At 46.4% G+C, this 19334-nt stretch overlaps 1 protein-coding gene across 1 annotated transcript in view; it reads left to right on the plus strand.

The window, feature by feature from the left end:
* The window catches only part of Ephx2 (epoxide hydrolase 2), a 40132-nt gene that overhangs the window by 6650 nt on the left and 14148 nt on the right, over positions 1-19334 (plus strand). The window contains exons 2-11 of the mRNA XM_059273439.1: positions 182-266; positions 2927-3086; positions 6208-6398; positions 7068-7190; positions 8749-8817; positions 9947-10042; positions 10549-10627; positions 12902-12936; positions 16177-16203; positions 18620-18705. Of these exons, the coding sequence (XP_059129422.1) occupies positions 182-266; positions 2927-3086; positions 6208-6398; positions 7068-7190; positions 8749-8817; positions 9947-10042; positions 10549-10627; positions 12902-12936; positions 16177-16203; positions 18620-18705 (951 nt within the window). The remainder of the gene's footprint in view (positions 1-181; positions 267-2926; positions 3087-6207; positions 6399-7067; positions 7191-8748; positions 8818-9946; positions 10043-10548; positions 10628-12901; positions 12937-16176; positions 16204-18619; positions 18706-19334) is intronic.

Below are 19334 nucleotides of genomic sequence, written 5' to 3' on the forward strand. Positions count from 1 at the left end.
TGCATAATAAATACCAGAAAAAAAAGTGTTCCTTTTGAAGAATGTGAGCTTCATGTGGACAAACTTGTTCTTGGCTCACGTATTCCTGTCCTTTCGGAGAACAGTTTGTCTGTCCCTGCCATGGGACATATGATGAAGCCATCAGAAAGCTGGTGATGGTGATGTTCCTTATGTCTTCCAGAGGCTTCCTGACCAGTGCTTTCCAGAAGGAATGTCCGGAGGGGCCCAATGAGCAACTCATGAAAGGGAAGATCACATTTTCCCAGGTGAGGAGACACTATGTGGACCCCTTGCGGAGGTTCTCTGCTTTATTACCTTTCCACCCTGACCTTCAACTCGCTGTGGACAAGATCATGTCTTCTTGAGTCAATGCACCTCCACCCCCCCATAATTTACAAAGCAGCAAGACACTGGATGGTGTGTTTAAGACTGGGTTGTAGTCTGTCTGGCTCAACCTGAGGGACATTTTAAGCCCTGAGGAACTGTGACAGTAAGCATGACAAGTATGGCTATTTTAAAACAGGGCCACTGGAACCATTAACTCAATAACTATAGAGCAGGGGACTTTGGAGTCAGAGACCGGGTTTGAATCTATAGACCCCACTTACATATCAAGAGCACAGCAAGTTACTTAACTTCTCAAAAGCTCCATTGTGTTATCAGTAAGATGGGTGATGACACCACCTGTGTCTGAGTGGTTTTGATGTCTGGGAACACTCAGTGCAGTGTGTCACTCAGTCAGTGCTCAGCAAAAGAGTTGGTCTTGGTAATAAACTCTCAATTACTTTCTAATAAGGTAGTCAGGAGGTAATACCACTGGGATTCTCGATTAGTGTGTCTATAAAGAATCTGGTTATAAGCCCACAGATTTTTTTTTTAAAATCTACTTTTTGAAAATCTCTATTTTCATAGAAACTTATTCTCCTATCACAGAATTTGGGGACCACCTTGTTAAAAAGAAAGATCATAAGAGACAGAGGACCAGGGTGTCTACCTCAAGATAGTGTCGTCTATATACGACAGGGAAGCTGCAGGCATGACATCTCACCATGGCGGCCTGAACAAGACCATGGCAATGCTATCATCGTTGACGTGCCAATGTGGATGAGGCAAATCTCACAAGACCTCACTCTAGATGAAAAAGTATACAAAATTAATAGCTGCTGAGAGAGGGAGAATCAGTTTTTTTCCCTGAGAGGAGGCCCCTCATAGATTATCCAATCTCTGGTGGTCAGCCCTAAACATACATACAGATACACACACATATAAACAAGCTATGCTAAATTAGAGGGAATGGAAGAAGCAGGAGGAGTTGGAGGAGTGAAGGGGTGGAAATGCTGTAAATACAGTACTCTAATAAGAAATTTTTTTAAAAAATAGAATTTTAGAAAACACACAGAGCATTATGGAAACCCATGTGTGAGGACTACCAAATTAATAAAAACAAAAAAAGAAAGAAAGAGAGAGAGAGAAAGAAAATGACTCCCATGGGGAGTCAGCAGAGTCTGGTACATTCAGTTGAGGCAGGTCCAAGCCCCTCCCCCTGCATCAAGGCTGTGCAAGGTGTCCTACCATAGGTAATGGGCTCCAAAAAGCCAGCTCATGAGCCAGGCAGAGATCCTGATCCTACTGCCAGGGGCCCCTTAAGCAGATCAAGCTACACAACTGTCTTGCTTATGCAGAGGGCCTAGTCCAGTCCCATGGAGGCTCCACAGCTCTTGGTTTAAAGTTCATGAGTTCCTACTAGCTTGATGCAGAGACCCACCCACAGAGATTCACAGCCAAGCACCAGGCCGAGCTTCAGGAGTCCAGTCGAAGAAAGGAAAGAGAGATTCTATTAGCAAGGGGCATCAAGATCATGATGCAGGCTTTCTTTGGGGCCACGAACCAGCTCTCAAATTATAACACAGAGACTTCTTATTAGTTTTGAATGCTCAGCCTAGCTTAGGCTTGTTTTTGGCTAGCTCTTTTAAGTTAAATTAACCTATTTCTCTTTATCTACCTTTTGCCTTGGGGATTTTTACCTTTCTTTCTTTTTGTATGTCTTACTTTCCTTTTATCTCCAGTGGCTGGCTGGCTGGCAGCTGCCTGGTTTCTGGCTCTGGGTGTGTCCCTCTCTCTCTCAATCTCTCCTCCTCCTCCTCCTCCTCCTCCTCCTCCTCCTCCTCCTCCTTCTCTCTCTCTCTCTCCCTCCCTCTCTCTCTCTCTCTCTCTCTCTCTCTCTCTCTCTCTCTCTCACCTAAATTTCTCCTCCTACTTATTCTATCTGCCTGTCAGCTCCATCTATCCCTCTCCTGCCTAGCTATTGGCCATTCAGCTTTGTATTAGACCAATCAGGTGCCTTAGACAGGGAAGGTGAAACAGCAACACATCTTTACATAATTAAATGCGGCATAAACAAATGTAACAGACCTTTACACAGTTAAAGTAATACTCCGCAGCATAGACAAATGTAACACACCTTTGTCTAGTTAATGTAATATTCCACAACAGTAACCCTTCTCCAAATCAAATGTTAACCTTCTGACCCAGGGCCTTAGGCTGTGGAGCCTTCAGGAAGGAACTAAGTCAGGAGAGTACAGCCCTTCGGAATGAGATTAGAGTCTTTGGGAAAGGGACCTAGAGGATTAGTTAGGTTCTTCTCCTTTGAGGAAAGTGAGTGAGCATCACCATCTATGAAACAGACACCATCCTGTCTGCATCTTGACTTTGACCTTCACAGACTTCAGAATTGTGGGGAAGGGATTTACCCTGCTTCTGAGCTCCCAGCATCTGTTACTCTAGTGTGGCTCACCTTCATCCTTTTCTCCCAGGGAGCTCGTTCCCAGGGATGGGACACACACGTTCAAACTTAGTGGTGCTGCTACACCTTCTCCCAGGTTGCAACCACGCACCCTCTTACCTCCCACATCTGTTTGCTTTATAGTGGGCACCACTCATGGAAGAAAGCTGCAGGAATCACTCCAAAGCCTCTGGAACCAGCCTGCCTGAGAATTTCTCCATAAGCCAAATATTCAGCCAAGCCATGGCAGCAAGAAGCATCAACCGCCCCATGCTCCAGGCAGCTATTGCTCTCAAGAAGAAAGGTAAGAGTCTCTATGCTGCCCATCCCATGTTTGGCCTAATACACCAGAGCCCTTGGGAAACTGAGGGCAGAATACAACTAAGTATGTCTGAAGGTCACAGTCTGACACACTCTTAAAGCAAGCCCCCAGAACCAGCTTTACTACATGAGAAAACTCTGTACTGTTAGGATCCCTGGGGAAACGATATAATTTTATATAATAAAGCAATTATCAGTAACTGCTTTATGAACAAAATTCTGTCCTTTTATTGGTGCTGATTACTATCAGTAATTATTCAAATGACCAAACTTCTGTCACAGATTTAATTTTTTTCTTATATCTTTTAATCTGTGGCTAATGTTTCTACATATGTTCTAATATTCTTTATCTAAAAGACCACTGCAAATAATTGGGATTAAACATTGAAACTGACTGACTGAACAGCATTTTGGATATAATTTGTAATCAGTGTTTTATAAAATTTTAATGGACTACCCATTTTTTTTTTTTGGAAGAAAAAGGTTTATTTCACTCATACATAAAATCTGGTGGGCCAACAACGTTCTAATCTCTATCCCATACAGTGATTTTGCTAAATTTCTTCAGAGTACAGGTAAAATGTTTTTCATCTCCCTTACGTGATTAAAAACAAAGTCATCCCAATATCCCATATACATTTATGTCTAAGTAACTTATTGCAGATCAATAGAGCATGAGCAGACAGAAAGCATCTTTTCATAGACAACTCCCTTGCTGACAGGGCCTATACCAGACTACCAAGAAAGAATCACTCATTCTACAGTTTATCTAGAAAGTTAATCTTACAAGGAACCCTAGAGGAATCACAAACCTAAACTTTTGTACATAAAAGACAGTCAGTCAGCTGCACTTTAGATCTTTAGGGTGTATACCTGTCTATCACCAGTTTCTTGTATCAGGAGATGGAGGGCAGGAATGGGTACAAGGAGTTAATCATCACCTTTAATCAACAACCAACCTCAACCGTTGGGCTGCTTTGTATTTTTTTCGCATTTTTTTTATTAAGAAATTTTCTACTCACCCTACATACCACCCACAGATCCTCCCTCCTCCCTCCTCCCATCCCCCAGCCCTCCCTCCCGAGCCACCCCACATCCCACATCCTCCAAATCAAGGTCTCCCATGGGGAGTCAGCAGAGCCCAGCACACGGAGCCGAGGCAGGTCCAAGACCCTCACCACAGCACCAAGGTTGCACAAGGTGCCACACTGCAGGCACCGGGCTCCCAAAAGCCTGCCCATGCGCCAGGGATGGATCCTGATCCCCCTGCCCAGGTGTCCCCCAAACAGTTCGAGCTAAACAACTGTCTCCCATATCAAGAGGGCCTAGTCCAGTCCCATGGGGGCTCCACAGCCACTAGTCCACAGTTCATGGGTCTCCACCATCTGTCACAGATTTTAAAATAAGGCTTTTAAGCAACTCTGATTTTTCCAGTCTTCAGGTGTCAGAGTGACGCTATGAGCTGGTGTGAGTTGAGATGATGTCATGTGGTCTAAGATACACAGTCACATCCATCCGTTGGAGGGCATTTTATTTTAGTGCCTGCCTCTTCTTCATGGGCATCAATGAAACCATCTGCATCAGACATACCGTCATTGTGGTCAAGACATCTAACTTAGTCCATCTATGCTGCTCTAACAAAAGGCCTGAGACTAGAGAGTTTATAAAGGAGCACAAGATCAAGAGGCCTTTGTCTGTGAGGGTCTTCATGCTTTATTTCATCATATTGGAAAAGGGGAAGGGAGAATAGAGTGTGGATGCCGGAAAGACAAGATATTCGGCCTGCAGCTCCCATTATTTTACAATAAGCACTGATTTCCTTCGTGAAGGCAGAGCTCTCATGGCCCAGTCGTTTTGCTAGACCTCTGCCCGCTAACACTATGATAGTAGGAATTAAGTTTACAGCACAAGCTCTTAGGAAACACATTCAAGCCTTAGCCCATCCCACATCCATAGCTCTTCACTCACCATAAGCTCATCTGTCTCATTTCCATTCTCTCCTGTTCCTTGCCGTGGCTGGCCATGTAGATAGAGCCAGGAGAGAACGTCATCTCTGTCTTTGTTTCTCTAGTCTTGAAATGGGAATTCAGTTCTTGATGGTCATGGCAGGCATTTGGGGTTTTTTGTTTTTTGTTTGTTTGTTTGTTTCGTTTTTAATAGAGGGCACAAGGTCTTGGTGCTCATGGATAAGCATTAGGGGAACCAGGAATGTTAAACATACAAGGTTGTCTCCTCACAGGAAGATGTGTACCTGTTTTCTACCTGGGAATGGATGTAGTTAATAGTCTGGAGACCTGTGCTGTCTGTAGGGCCAGGCCACACTTGAATCCCCCAGACTATTATGTTTATCTCAGTCATTCTCCCTTGACCCATTCTCTTGAGCATTGCTTCTGGGTCAACAGAACTCATCTTTAAGGAAGAGGCCATATGTCCTTTGTAAAGAGTTTCCATGTAAATATGTCTTAAATTTTGTTGTACACACATTGAGTTAATTATCATCAGGAAATTTTTTCCAAAAGTGTGCTTAAATATGACTAAAATAAACTGCCAGGTATCAGACTCTAGAAGTTTGAACCAACACAGGTTATTGAGTCATGTTAAACTGAATTTCCTTCTTGCCTCATGTTACTCTGCCCACCCTGGTGGTTGCAGAGACCCTCACAGTTTTTAAACATAGAGTTTTCAGTATAGAGTTTTAGTATGGACTGTGTGGGAGCACTGAACTCCACTGTGGGTTCTGAGCAGTGTGTGTCATATCCATCTGTCAATGTAAGATAGGAAGATCTTCTTTGCCTGCCACAGAAGTGGAGAGGAACACATGAGCTGATGGAATTTAAAATGAACCAATAGTGTCAAAATGCTGATGTTAAGTGGTAAGGAGTGGAGAGTGGTCTTCAGAAGGCCCCATGCTTTGCTTGCTCTCAGGACTGTGCTCATGGTAAGCATGATGCTTTCTCAACTTCTCTAATGAAATCTCTGTATGTAGAGACTAAAGTTAGTGAGCAGGAGCCACGGCATGGACTTCCCCATTCTCAGGGGCCTCTTGAGGCATCCAGAATATGGCTGTCTATAGCTGGTCCTCTCCCTGGCAAACCCCTGCTCAGGATTCACAACATGCATCGTCACCAACAACTGGCTGGATGACAGCGACAAGAGAGGCAGCTTGGCGCAGATGATGTGTGACCTGAGCCAGCACTTCGACTTCCTGATAGAATCCTGTCAGGTCGGGATGATCAAGCCTGAGCCTCAGATCTACAAGTTTGTACTGGAAACCCTGAAGGCCAAACCCAATGAGGTAAGTAGACAACTCCCTTTCAGGGTGTCACAGAGATCTTGCAAGAAGGGACTGACTGAGTTTACAGACTGGGGTGCACTTGAGGCCTGGCAGCGTGGTCCTAGGGCCATTCCTCTTGTGTCAAGAGAGATGTTTTTGACCACAGCTCAGTCTAGAATGTTCCACTGATGTAGCCCGTTGTGTGGCTCTTGATGTCATTAGATGATGTTAGAGCAGCTACCAAGTTTACGGATGAAGAAACAGAGGCCCTGGGAGACTTTGTCAAGAACACAAAGCTAGTGAGAGTCACCCCACCAAAGGGTGATCAGGAGTGGGTCTTCTTCGGCCATAACCTCCCTGTCCAAGCATCATGTCCCCCTTGAACCCTGTCTCCGTTCAGTAAGTGTCCTGAGAGTCCCTATGCTGAAACACTGTATTATGATCCCCTTCTCTCATATTAAAGGTTGACTGGACTAAGGTCCCTCTCCTTCATGTCCTGTCCCTTCCTCCTGCTGGACCCGCCTCACCACAAGATGCTCAGAACAGAACCTAGACCCCCATCCCTGAGGACCACGTCCTTCATCTCCTCACCATAGAGCTTCCCCTGGTCCTATTCTCAGGTGTTTCCTTCTAATGTTCTTCTCACACAAGATGCTTCCTCTGGCTGACACTCATACTGTTTGGGTCCAGATTGTTTTTCTAGATGACTTTGGGAGTAATCTGAAGCCAGCCCGTGACATGGGGATGGTCACCATCCTGGTCCGTGACACAGATGCTGCTCTGAGAGAATTGGAGAAGGTCACAGGGACACAGGTAACTTAGGTCTGGGTGGGGTCTGGCTTCCTGACATCCCTCTGTGGTGTAGGAGAAGGCAGTGAGGAGGCCAAGGTGCTCACTGGCTGCTCTGTGAGTGATTCTGGGGCGGAGGGAGTCCATCGCCTGTGGTTCAGGCAGTCCACGCCCCTGACTAGCATCCATCCATTTCTTTCTATGAAGCCAGTGAGCAAGAGTTTAAATTAGTCAGGAAACTAAGACAAGAGAAAGGCACATAATGGCTGGACGATGGCTCAGTTGGCAAAGTGTTTGTCATGCAAGTGTGAGGACTGACTGTGATCTCTAGCATTCACATGGAGTCTGGGCACGGTGGCACATGTGTGTGACAGAAAACAGAGTCAGGAAGGACAGCTTTCTTAGGTGGCCCCATCTGCGCTAGAGATGGCAAGTATAGCAGTGAAGGATGGCCAGCCTGCGCAGTCGGAGCTCAGGCATTAGGAGATTTACCAGCACATGTGCTCAGTAGCTCATCCTCCGCTACTGATGCTTTGGGAACCAACACCAGTAAGGTAAAGAAGGGGGTATTCTGAAACTTTCCTCCTTACCCAGATGTTATCCAAAGACAGGTCAGGGGAAGCCTCTTAGCTCTCCAGAGGCCAAGGCCAAGGCCCAAGACATGGGCTGTTAAGAGATGGGCTCTCTGAGATTCATATACTGAAATGGCAAGGCCCAGTATCTCAGGATGTGATTGGATTTGAACACAGGGCCTTGGAAGAGGTGATTAAGGCAACAGAAGACCAGAAGGAGGAAACAGCAACCTGATATGACAGGTCTCCATGTAAGAAGTGGAAACTAAGCCACAGGCACACAGAAGGACACATGGGGACACAGAGGGAGACAGCTGTCTATAAACATAGAGCAAGGCCTCAGGAGAAACTGGCCCAATTAACACCTTCATCCAAGACTTCCATCCTCCCAAACTGAGGAGAGAGCTGTCTGTTGTTGAAAGTGCCCCGTCTGTGGAACTCTATGGTGGGAACTTGAACAGTCAAAGACAGCCACAGAGCTGGGCTGCAGCTGGCTGAAGGGAGACCACTTCTGACAGAGGCATCACAGAGAGGTAGCAGCTATGCCTGGCCCGAGCCTGGTGGCCATCTGAGGACTTCTGTGGAGGATGGTCTGAAACCACAAAGATTTATAAGTCTCGTGTTTTTATGGCTCATCTGATGTTCCTTTGGTAGCCTCAGGGCCTTTGTGGAACACAGCCAGTCATTTAGGGACTTGGGATGACAGGGGACCTACTGTCACCTACTGGAGGCTTCCAAAATCACACAGGATGCCCAGTTGAAGGATGGGAGATGAGGGTCTATAGAGAGTCACGTGTGGGTTTTCTTGGCTTAACCAGGGGGCTGTGTACTCATGTCTGCATTCCACTGGCCAGAACTCAGTCACAAGACTCCATTGGACTGAGACAGCTGATGGAGTCCAGCCATGCCCAAACTGGAGGGGTTTGGTTCATGAGGACCATCAGGACTCACTCAGGAGGGGTGGCCGAGGTGATATTGGGGATCTCTCATGGTGCCCATCATTCTTTCAGTTCCCTGAGGCTCCTCTGCCAGTGCCCTGCAACCCAAATAATGTCAGCCATGGGTATGTGACAGTGAAGGTAAGTCAGCCATGTTCTCTCTGACCACAGTACATAAAATGGTATGTGAAATAACAAGGACCATCAAGCTAGCAGTCAACAGATAGGAAAACAGAAGATACCAAAGCTCGGTGGGTGGACAGAGCCCTTGGTGTATGTTTGGAATCACAATCATTGGGCAGCAGAAACAAACAGATTCCTGGGGCTTAGTGACCAACAAGAATGGCCTACTTTATGAGTTCCAGGCCAATGAGAGATTCGTCTCAAAAAGAAAATTAAAATTAAAAATAAATAAATAAGTGGACAGCTCCTAGGACATGTATCTTAGTTACTTTTCTATTGCTGTGATGAAATACCACGACTAAGGCAACTTATAGTAGGAAGAGTTTGTTTGGACTTATGGTTCCAGAGGACTAGAGTTTATGATAGTTGAGCGAAGGTGTGGCAGCAAGTGGCTGGAGCAGCAGTTGAGAGCTCACATCTTGATCCACAAGCAAGAGATGGAGAGAGCATGCTGGGAATAGCACAAACCTCAAAGCTCACCCTCTGTAACACACCTCCTCCAACAAGGCCACACCTCTTAATCCTTCCCAAGCTGTTCCACCTTCTGGAGACCAATTAACTAAATGCATGGGCCTATGGGGGTTGTTCTCATTCAGACCAACACAGAATGATATTCAAAGTTGACCTCTGGGCATCATACATGCATACAAGCACATGTTCCCTCACATGCATGACTTCCCCAACACATGCACACATGCACATGAAACAAACAGCTTTTCATAACATAGACATAGTATTCTACACATCACCATTTGTTTCATACAAAATCAGGGCCCAGCTGAAAATCATGAGATATTGCCAGTACCAAGTCACTTTAGAGAGGAAACTAAATTGTTTTGATTCTGTTTGCTCCCAACTGCATACTCTTTTCACTTTGTAGTGAAAACTGCCTGGTGTGTCACCCACATTGGCCACTGACAGTTCCCAGCCATTGTCACCTAGCCTTTGGGTCTTGAGCTGAGGTGGCTGGGTCAGGCAAGGTCTGGTTGTCCCCTGCTGTGGCTTGTGGAATGCCATCTACAGAAGTGAGCCCAGTCCTGCCTACACTAGCATCAAGATTACTGTCACTCCCCTCTCTCTTCCACAGCCAGGGATCCGCCTGCATTTTGTGGAGATGGGCTCTGGCCCTGCTGTGTGCCTCTGCCATGGGTTTCCTGAGAGCTGGTTTTCTTGGAGGTACCAGGTAAGGGAAATTGAGAAAGGTGCTCCCAAGGCAGGGTGAGAAGAGAGGGAATTTAGATACTGGGGGCCAGCCTGGGATGTTATGGACGAATCATCTCCAAATTGTGACCGCAAGGCCTCAATGATGCTGAGTATAGGAAGTACCTTGGGGGCTATACTGATCCTCAAGACACCTGTACAAATTGTAAGGAGAGTCTTGAGGGCATTCTCCACCTCTTGTTGGGAAATCTTAGTAATGAACCCAGAAATATGCAAAGGCTTTATCCGACAAGATGTTCTGTTCAATGTGGCTTTGATGCCGTGTACAACCCCACCACTGTCCATGGCGGTCTTATGAGGTGGGCTCCTTGTGGGATGCTCTCTGTGGGGATGAGACTAACAAGCACCATCTGGCACTTTAGGTGGAGCCATTTACAGGAAAGAGGGAGGAAGGCATACAAACAAGGACCATCAGCGAAGGACTGGTGAGACCACACTGCCATGCCCTTGAACTGTTTTGTTTTCCAGATCCCAGCTCTGGCCCAGGCAGGCTTCCGGGTTCTAGCTATAGACATGAAAGGCTATGGAGACTCGTCTTCCCCTCCCGGTGAGTTGGCTGTCCTGTAGATGTCCTGTGTGGTCATGCTTCTCTCTGTTTTGCATTTCTAGTGCCCCTGAGCTCTCCAGCCCCCCGAGCTTGCCCTGTCCAGGTTGAGCACCTCTGACGAGGCCCTGGTCCTTTCCTTCAGTGTTCCGTATCTTAGGGCTTGGGTTGCTCCTGCTCTGTACACTCTGAGTGACCCAGGCGGCCCACAGACTTGCGCCAGAGGCGCCCTCTGCTGGTCATCAGGGATGTAGAATGTAGGCTGTACCATCTCTTTCTAGAAAGGTTTTCCTATCCTGAGCTGAAAGACTGGTTTCAGTTCCTCAGTTTTTCCTATCCTCTGCTCTGGCCGCACCCATTCTTTCTGTGAAGGCAGCTGCTCTTGGTACCTCATGTCAATGGGCTCGTTCGACAGCTACCCTTTCATGACTGGCTGATCTTATCCAGTATCATGCCTTCAGTGTTTACTCCGTGTCGGATGGTCGTACCTCCTCTCTTTCGGGATGAACGTTCTCACAGTGTGCAAATCACCAACTGCCTGTGCATCCATCCACCAAAGAACACTGGGTTTCCCCATCTTTTGGCTACTTTGAATAGCACTGCTCCGGATGTGGATACACACACACACACACACACACACACCTGTGCATCCCCACCTTCCGTTCTTTAGAACTGCTGGATTCTGCAGCACTTGTAGGTCGGATCTAAGCCCTATGCCTCCAGAACCCAAAAGTAAGCTATACGCAGCCTCTCAACCCTGAGGCCATTTGTAGGTTCATGAGCCTTTTCCTGGTGGGAAGAGTTCTTCTTTTTTATTAGGTTCAAGTGAGTCCTTAGTCCAAGGGTCTTCAGAGCCCAGGTGTGGAGGCAGAGGCATGATGCAGCCAGGCATGAACACAGCTCCTCCAAAGGACAGTGATGCTGTTGACAGCTGGGCTCCCTAAGCTGCTTCCCAGGCCCCTTAACTCTAGTGATCACATCTGGCGTGTCTGGCTCCTGTGACTGAAGCCTGCTGACCTAGACTGGGACTTTGGCCACTCCCAGGACCCTCCTCCTGGTCCCTTGACATGTCATGCTGGAGTGCATGGTGGGTCATTCTCTAAGCATGGTAATGTCTGCTCAGTGACTCCTGCCTCCTGAATGACACCAAACTGAACTTTAGACTTAAGGGCAGCTTTCATCTATAGAGCCCTGGGAAGTCAGCTTTCCAGTTGTGAGTTATGAGAATACTTGCTTTGAATTCACCTCAGAACAGTCTGCTGAGAATTGCCTGGGAAAATGACATGGCCACATCACATTCTTGATAGAACTTATGAAAAGGGAAGGGTTAGGACTTTTTTTGAATGATTTTGTTATTTTTCTTACATTTCCACCATGTGGGTTTTTTTTTTGACATTTCTTTCTCTTTATGCTCACTGGAATAGCTATAACTGGTTTTTAAAGGAGTCACTTACTCCCCAAAGCAGTCTTCAGGTACATTGCAACCCTCATCAAAACATCAATGGCTTTGTTCCCCGGAGACAGGGATTTACTGTGTATCCTGGCCGGCTTTAAATTCACTCCCTGGCTCTGACTCCCAAGTGTTCAATGGCATACTTTCAGACAGAAATAGAGAAATTCTACAGTTCATGCAGAACCACACATATACACAAAGAATTGAATACATTCTGGAAAAAAACCACAAAGATGTAGGGATTTGAAATCAAATGTTGTGATTTCAAACACTGGTATGATACCAGAAAGAAGACAGAGATCAGGGCAAGTGGAACAGAATGAAGAGTTCAGAAGTAAATACACACACACACACACACACACACACAGAGAGAGAGAGAGAGAGAGAGAGAGAGAGAGAGAGAGAGAGAGAGAGAGAGAGAGTTAAGTTAACTGGTCTTTGACAAGGGTGTCAGGAATATACTGCAAGGGGGAGCTAGCTCTTCAATAGAGACAGTAAGGAACACCCAGCAAAATCAAACTGGGCTTTTATCTTATAGCATGTTAACACCCAACTCAAAATAGACTTAAAAAGTAAACAGAATCAATATATTGAGAGGGTTTGGGCTTTTTGTTTGTTTGTTTATAAATTTAAAATCACATTATATATCTGTGGGGTGTGTGTGTGTGTGTGTGTGTGTTTTAAAACAGGATCTCATTATGTAGATCAGGATAGCCTTGAACTCACAGAGATCTGCCTGTCTCTGCTTCCTGAGTGCTGGGGATTAAAGGCATGTGCAAACATGCCTGGAATTTATTTATTTGTTCATTCATTTCTAATTACAGAAATAGAAGAATATGCCATGGAAGTGTTATGTAAGGTAAGAAGCCTCTTCAGTACCATCTACAATGTCGTTTCCATCCTGAGTTTCTCCCTGATGTAAGCCAGAAGCACAGGTGTCTGTTTAAACTGTAAGAAAGCACAGTGCACAGCATTTGGATGTCGATTCTCACTGAACAGGATGGTGATAGCTCTAAATGATGGCCAGAGTGTATGAAGCATAAAGTGTGATTCCCAAATAAGACTGGGCAGCCTGAGGTTGCTGCCCAAGGTTGACAACTAGTAGATCATATTGGAAACCTTCCATAGTCCACTCTCCATCCCATTCTGAGAGTCTTCAACCAGCAGCTCTGCATGTAAACTGTGGCTTCTCTGCCACAAAGCTCAGATAGAAGCCCAGCTTCTAGGTGGGACTCTCCTCCTGCCTCAGTTTTCCAGCTGTGATTCTCCCCCTTTTCCAGACCTTGCTCAGGTTTCCGTACCAAATCCCCCAGTAATTCATTGTAGGAGCTTCTCCCAGCCTACCACCATCCACTCACCTTATTTCTGTTGGGATCTAGTCTCAGGATGGGTGCATTGGGTTACTTCACAGAACCACACTGCTGTATGGGGTCCTAAGGCCAAAACGAATAAGATGAAGAGAACAGTTCCTATCCTCTGTCTTTGAAGGGTCATTAGTACATCTACTACTAGGAACTAGCCCAAGAGAACTGATGATGAGAAAATCCAGACTCCAGTGTTCAAAGCAACCCCATCCATAGTACCTAAGAGTGGAAACAGCCCAAACACCTTGAGTTAACAAGTAGACGGGTGCTATGTCATAATCCATGCACCGGAAGGTTACTGGGTCACGAAGAGTAGGGAAGCATCGGAGTGTGTCCCTACATGAGCGAATCTGGAAGCTACAATGTTAAGCAGAAGCCAGTTACAAAAGCCACATACCAAGTAATTCCGTTCATGTGAAGTTTTCAGAAGAGGCAGTCCAGAGGGAACTGAGGCTGCCAAGATGCAGGGGAACTAGAAAAGAGAGCGATGCCTGATGGGTTAAACCTCAAAGGGAAGTTTTCAGAGTTTATGGAATGAAGACTTTCTAATCCTGGACAGTGGTGACAGTTTCACAACCCTGATTGTACTAAACCCACTGAAGTGTGGACTTTAAAGGGGCTAATTATATGGTATGTGACTTATATTCATAATGCTCTTTTTAAAAATCACCACAATAATTTAAACATAAAATCGTATTTAAAAAGCTGACATTGGCTTCAACTACAGGGTCAGAAAAAAAATGGAATTAAGACCCATAACACTGCTTGTCGTCAAGTGCCCATAAAACTTCCTCGTCATAACTCCCCAAATACCTTGCAAAAGAATTTCCCTCAACTACAACTCCTAAATTTGTGTGGCAGTTCATCACATAACTCCTAGGTTTTTGTAAAGCTAGGCTCTCCTTTCATTTAATTTTTATTTTTAATTGACAAGTAATGTGTTTTGTCATGCATAGCGAGATGTTTAATTTCCTCCGTAGCACGGCCACGTCAAGGTAACTGACAGATGCGTGACCTCAGATAGATGCATATCAAGATGTTTAACATCAGTTACCGAACGGTTGCATCTAGGTAACTGACAGATGCGTGACCTCACATAGTCATCATTGATGCTGACAGCATGACATTAGCCTGACATTTTTCAAGAATCTATCACCACTAATTATAGTCACTTTGCTGTAGAGTAGGTCTCTTGCAACTTCTCTCTCCCTCTTTCTGATTGTAATTCTTTATCCCTTGACCAGTCTCGTGCTCACCTTCCTCATGTCCACTGTTTCAGCCTCTGCTATTCTTCAGCGCTGCTTCATGGAAAGCTGTTCTAGACCTCATAAGAATGAGCTCACAGGCTACTTGTCTGTGTTGGCTTATTTCATTTAGTTTCATGTTCTCCATGTTGCTCCAAATAACTTGATTCCACCCTTTTGTGTCTGACTAGTATCCCTTTGTGTATGTACCCCTAATTTTTGGCATCTTTCATCAACTGATGGACACTTAGGTCGATGCCATCTTTTGGCTTCCATGGATATGCTGCAATAAACATGAATGATTTTTATTTTAGGCTGAGAGCCTTTATTCTACCCATAAACCTCCTGTATATTTATAGCCTTGGGATTCCAAACTGAAAATTCTGGATACAACATAGCAAAACTATCTTTTCAAGTTCAGTCGTGTTTGGAGATGTGTCTACACCCAGCTGACCCTTAAACTGTGTGTGGCTTCTGGCGAGGGGTTTAACCTTCGCAGGTCATGCTCTCAGATGTAAGATGCAGTGAATGGCTGGGGCTGTATGTTTTACAAGGTTCCTTAGGATCCAAGTATGGTTCTTAGCTTGTGGAGTCTAGAGAGCACATTGAACTCACTGTAACTTCTATGATGAGCTAGAATGTGGAAGGTGTTACGTGTAGTTCATCAGGGTGTGTTACCCATGCTGTTGTGAGCTCTTGGGGCCTATGAGTTCCTAGAAGTGATGGCAGAATATGAAGAGGTGTCCATGTGTGCTTCCCTGTAGCATGAATCTTAAAAGTTCTTATTAATAAAAACAAACCTGGAACCAGGTGTTGGGGTGAAGCTGGAAGATCAGAGAAGCAAACCACAGCTACCTCACCTCGCTGGGTCCTCAGCTGATCCTGTTTCCTCAGGCTTGATGCCTCTGAGTCCTCATCCAAAATGAATCTCAAATGAACTGCTGCCCGAAAGCCTGAAAACTTAACCAGCCAAAAGCTGCTAGTTTCTGGTCCTCACGCATTATATACCTTTCTGCTCTCTACCACCACTCCCTGGGATTAAAGGCTCGCTTTCTGGGATTAAAGGTGTGAGTCACCATGCTTGGCTGTATCCTTGAACACATGGATTTCTGCCTCTGGAATGCTAGGATTAAAGGCGTGAGTGCCACCATTTTCTAGCCTCTGTATCTAGTGGTTGTCTGTTCTCTGACCCCAGATAAATGTATTAGAGTACACAATATTTTGGGGAACACAATACCACCACACTTCCCCAGGACAGAACTTATGGTTTCTATCAGAGACTGCAAGAAGTCTCAGGAGACAGAGAGACGCTGTGGTTCAGGAAAGGGATGGGAGCTCTCACGACATGATCTGCCCACTGCCACCCTGTTATTTTAAAATGGAGTTTTTCCTGAGGCCCATCCTGACAGTGTGTGGCATGTGGCAGACTGTTTCTATTCACCTTACCTGTCTGATGCCGAGTCTGTGTGCTCTTTTTTTTTTTTTTTTTAGGAGATGGTATCATTCCTGGATAAGCTGGTGAGTCATTCCTTCGAGCTGATCTCTTTGGAGAATTCTGTGTGGATCTTGGTAATGAAAGGAGAGCTGGATGCCTTGGGTTGGCTGTTGGTGACCATGAGCAGAGAGGACCAGGGCATGGAAGACATGAGCTTCAGACAGCAGGGGGAGGGGGATGGTCCCAAAATTAAAGATAGCCAAGGGTGAGGGTGGAATAGGTGCCATTCATTCAAGAAAGTGAAGGAAAATGCCTTTGTTGGCATCCATCCAGGGAGGGGAACCTTGAGTATCAGGGAAAGGTGTGGGGAAATAATCTATAAGCTAGTACTTCACATTTCATTAAATCTTGAATCTCTTCCAACAAATCTCAGATCAAACTCAGTCACAGGAATGAAAGTGGCCATGGTCAGAGCACATGTACTACTCCCAAGACCATTCTGCCTCATGGCATTAGTCTGGAGTGGAATGCAAAGACTGTGGTGTAGACTGGAGAGGAGGAATGTTCTAGGCCAATGGCAATGGAGAGAGTAGAGAGCCACAGAGCAGCGGGACTTTGCGTATTAACTGGATGTAAGATGGAGAGAAAACCGAGGTGACTGACCTCCCGTTCAGCAATAGGCACTGTGCAGGAAACAGGGGAGGCTGTCTCCACTCCATGGAATTGGGTCAGGAAGTGTGCTGTGGGATGGTCTGTATGTCAAATGTGTTGCTGTGATTGGTCAATAAATAAAACACTGATTGGCCAGTAGCCAGGCAGGAAGTATAGGCGGGACTAACAGAGAGGAGAACTGAGAGAACAGGAAGGTGGAGGGAGACACTGCCAGCTGCCGCCATGACAAGCAGCATGTGAAGATGCCAGTAAGCCACGAGCCACGTGGCAAGGTATAGATTTATAGAAATGGATTAATTTAAGATGTAAGAACTAGATAGCTAGAAGCCTGAGCCATTAGGCCAAACAGTTTAAATAATATAAGCGTCTGTGTGTTTATTTTATAAGTGGGCTGTCGGACTGCCGGGACTTGGCGGGACCTGGAGAGAAAAAACTCCAGCTACAGAAGTGCTGTGTGTGCATGTGTGTGCATTTATGCATGTGGGGGGGCATCTTAGTGAGCATGCCCAGCCTTAACTCTGTGGTCTTCTTAATGCACAACTGTTAGCTGACTGAGAATGTTACTAACAAGGACTCATGGTTTCAGGTCAGTAGGGCCATGTATCTATCCCTAAACAGATCTGATAGGACGGAGGAAGAAGCCACAGGCCACCAGCTGTGCACCTGCCTCGGGGGTGGATATAGAAGCAGTTGGAACAGATCTATTCCCCATGGACAATGCCCATTCAAACAGGAAGTTCCTAGGGGCTGAGCTATGAGAAAATCCATTATAAAAGGCAGAGGAGAGCTCGAAGTTGGAAACATCAGCCTAGGAAGCCCAGGCTCACTGGAACCACGGGAAAAATATGGCAAAGGAAGTGTCTAATGTTGAGAACCATCAGAAGGATGGGAGGCCCGAGAACCACACAAAACTGCTCCCTCAAACAAGAGGGAGGGATGGAGCCCACTGGGACCTAGTGAAGGCGCTTAGGGCAGTGGCTGGTGTAGACCACCGTGGGTGGCTTGACGGTAGACAGGAAGGGACAGAGCATGGCAGGGATCTGGGACAAGGAGCCATCTTCAGAGGGGGGGGGAAGGCTGAAAGCATCTGAAAAGCCTCAGATGACCAACAGGGCAGCATTGGAGAAGGGGAGAGAGCCTGCTTTAACCTATGTTGGGAGACCCAGTTGGAATTGTGACTATCACTTTCCACATACGTGGTACAGGCAATCACTTCCCACCTGTGTGGCAGCCATTTGCAGGCTACTGGGAGGACTCCAGGCGTGGACATGAGCACCTCCACATGGATGTAGTAGGTGTTCAGTCAAGGAAAGCTGCTGTCGTCAGCCGCTGTAGCGGAAAGGGAGGAAGATTTTTGGACTTCTTGTGGCTAAGTAAGGGAGAAAAGGTCCCAGAAGAGTAAGGGCAGAATTGTAATCACACAGTGGGTGATGGCCTTGGAGCCTGGAGAGGAAAGTTATCGTTTTAAAGAGAGAAGGTGGGGTAAAACAAAGATTGATTTGAGAGAAGGGAGACAGACAGACAGACAGACAGAGGGAAGAGAGAGAGAGAGGAGAGGGAAAGAGGGAGAGAGAGAGAGAGAGAGAGAGAGAGAGAGAGAGAGAGAGAGAAGGAACTCGTGGCTACTGGTCCTGTCTTCAAAGCCTAGTCATTTGTGGAGACTGAAGAGGGTGGGGATGTGTGAGAGGTGGAGTTTAGAATGATACACACCTCAGAGGAGTTTCTGGGGTGCCGGATGGACTCACTAGGCTGTCAAGGAGAGGCCTTTGGCTCTTCACTCTGCATACCAGCAATCCACCCTCATCGCGTCTCTTCTTGTTTCTCTAGGGGATCCCTCAAGCAGTGTTCATTGGCCACGACTGGGCTGGTGTGCTGGTGTGGAGCATGGCTCTCTTTTACCCTGAGAGAGTGAGGTAAGCAGCCAGGTGCAGTAAGGATTTGCGAGGTTGAACTTAGAGTCTCCTCCCCCTCCAACAACCCCCCGCCCCGAGCCAGGTACCTCAGCTCTGCAAAACTTCTAGAAAACGTTCAATAGGGGAAGGTAATCACTAAGATGGGCCTACTGAGCTCCTGGGAACAGCCTCTGACTGACAATGAGGCGGCGAGTAATTCAGAGCCGGAGTGTCTTGGAGTGCAGGGCTGGCTCTGAGTGGAGTGGACAAAGAGGGGACAAAGGTTTATAGTGTCTCAGTATTAAGCAGAAGGAGAGAGTTCACCCTGGACCAAGAATCAGAAAACGTGCCCTTTAAGTGGGTGTTACAACGCATGCCTATAATCCCAGCACATGGGAGGCTGACGCAGGAGGAGTGTGAGTTCAAGGTCATCCTGGGCTACAGAAAGAGAGAGTGAGAACAAGGGGCCTTCAGTTCTGTCCTGCAGTGACCGTGTGACAAGTGTCACCTCCTAGCCCCTGATCTCTTCTACTACAAAGCTGCCACTGAAGCTCATAGCCAGACCAACACCCTGAAATGCTCTGTGGGTGCACAGCCGCCACGGCGCGTCCCCGTCACCACCGCAGTATCCACGGTCATTATCAAGGCTC

The sequence above is a fragment of the Peromyscus eremicus genome, chromosome 9 (genome assembly GCF_949786415.1).
Source record: "Peromyscus eremicus chromosome 9, PerEre_H2_v1, whole genome shotgun sequence".
NCBI lineage: Eukaryota > Metazoa > Chordata > Mammalia > Rodentia > Cricetidae > Peromyscus > Peromyscus eremicus.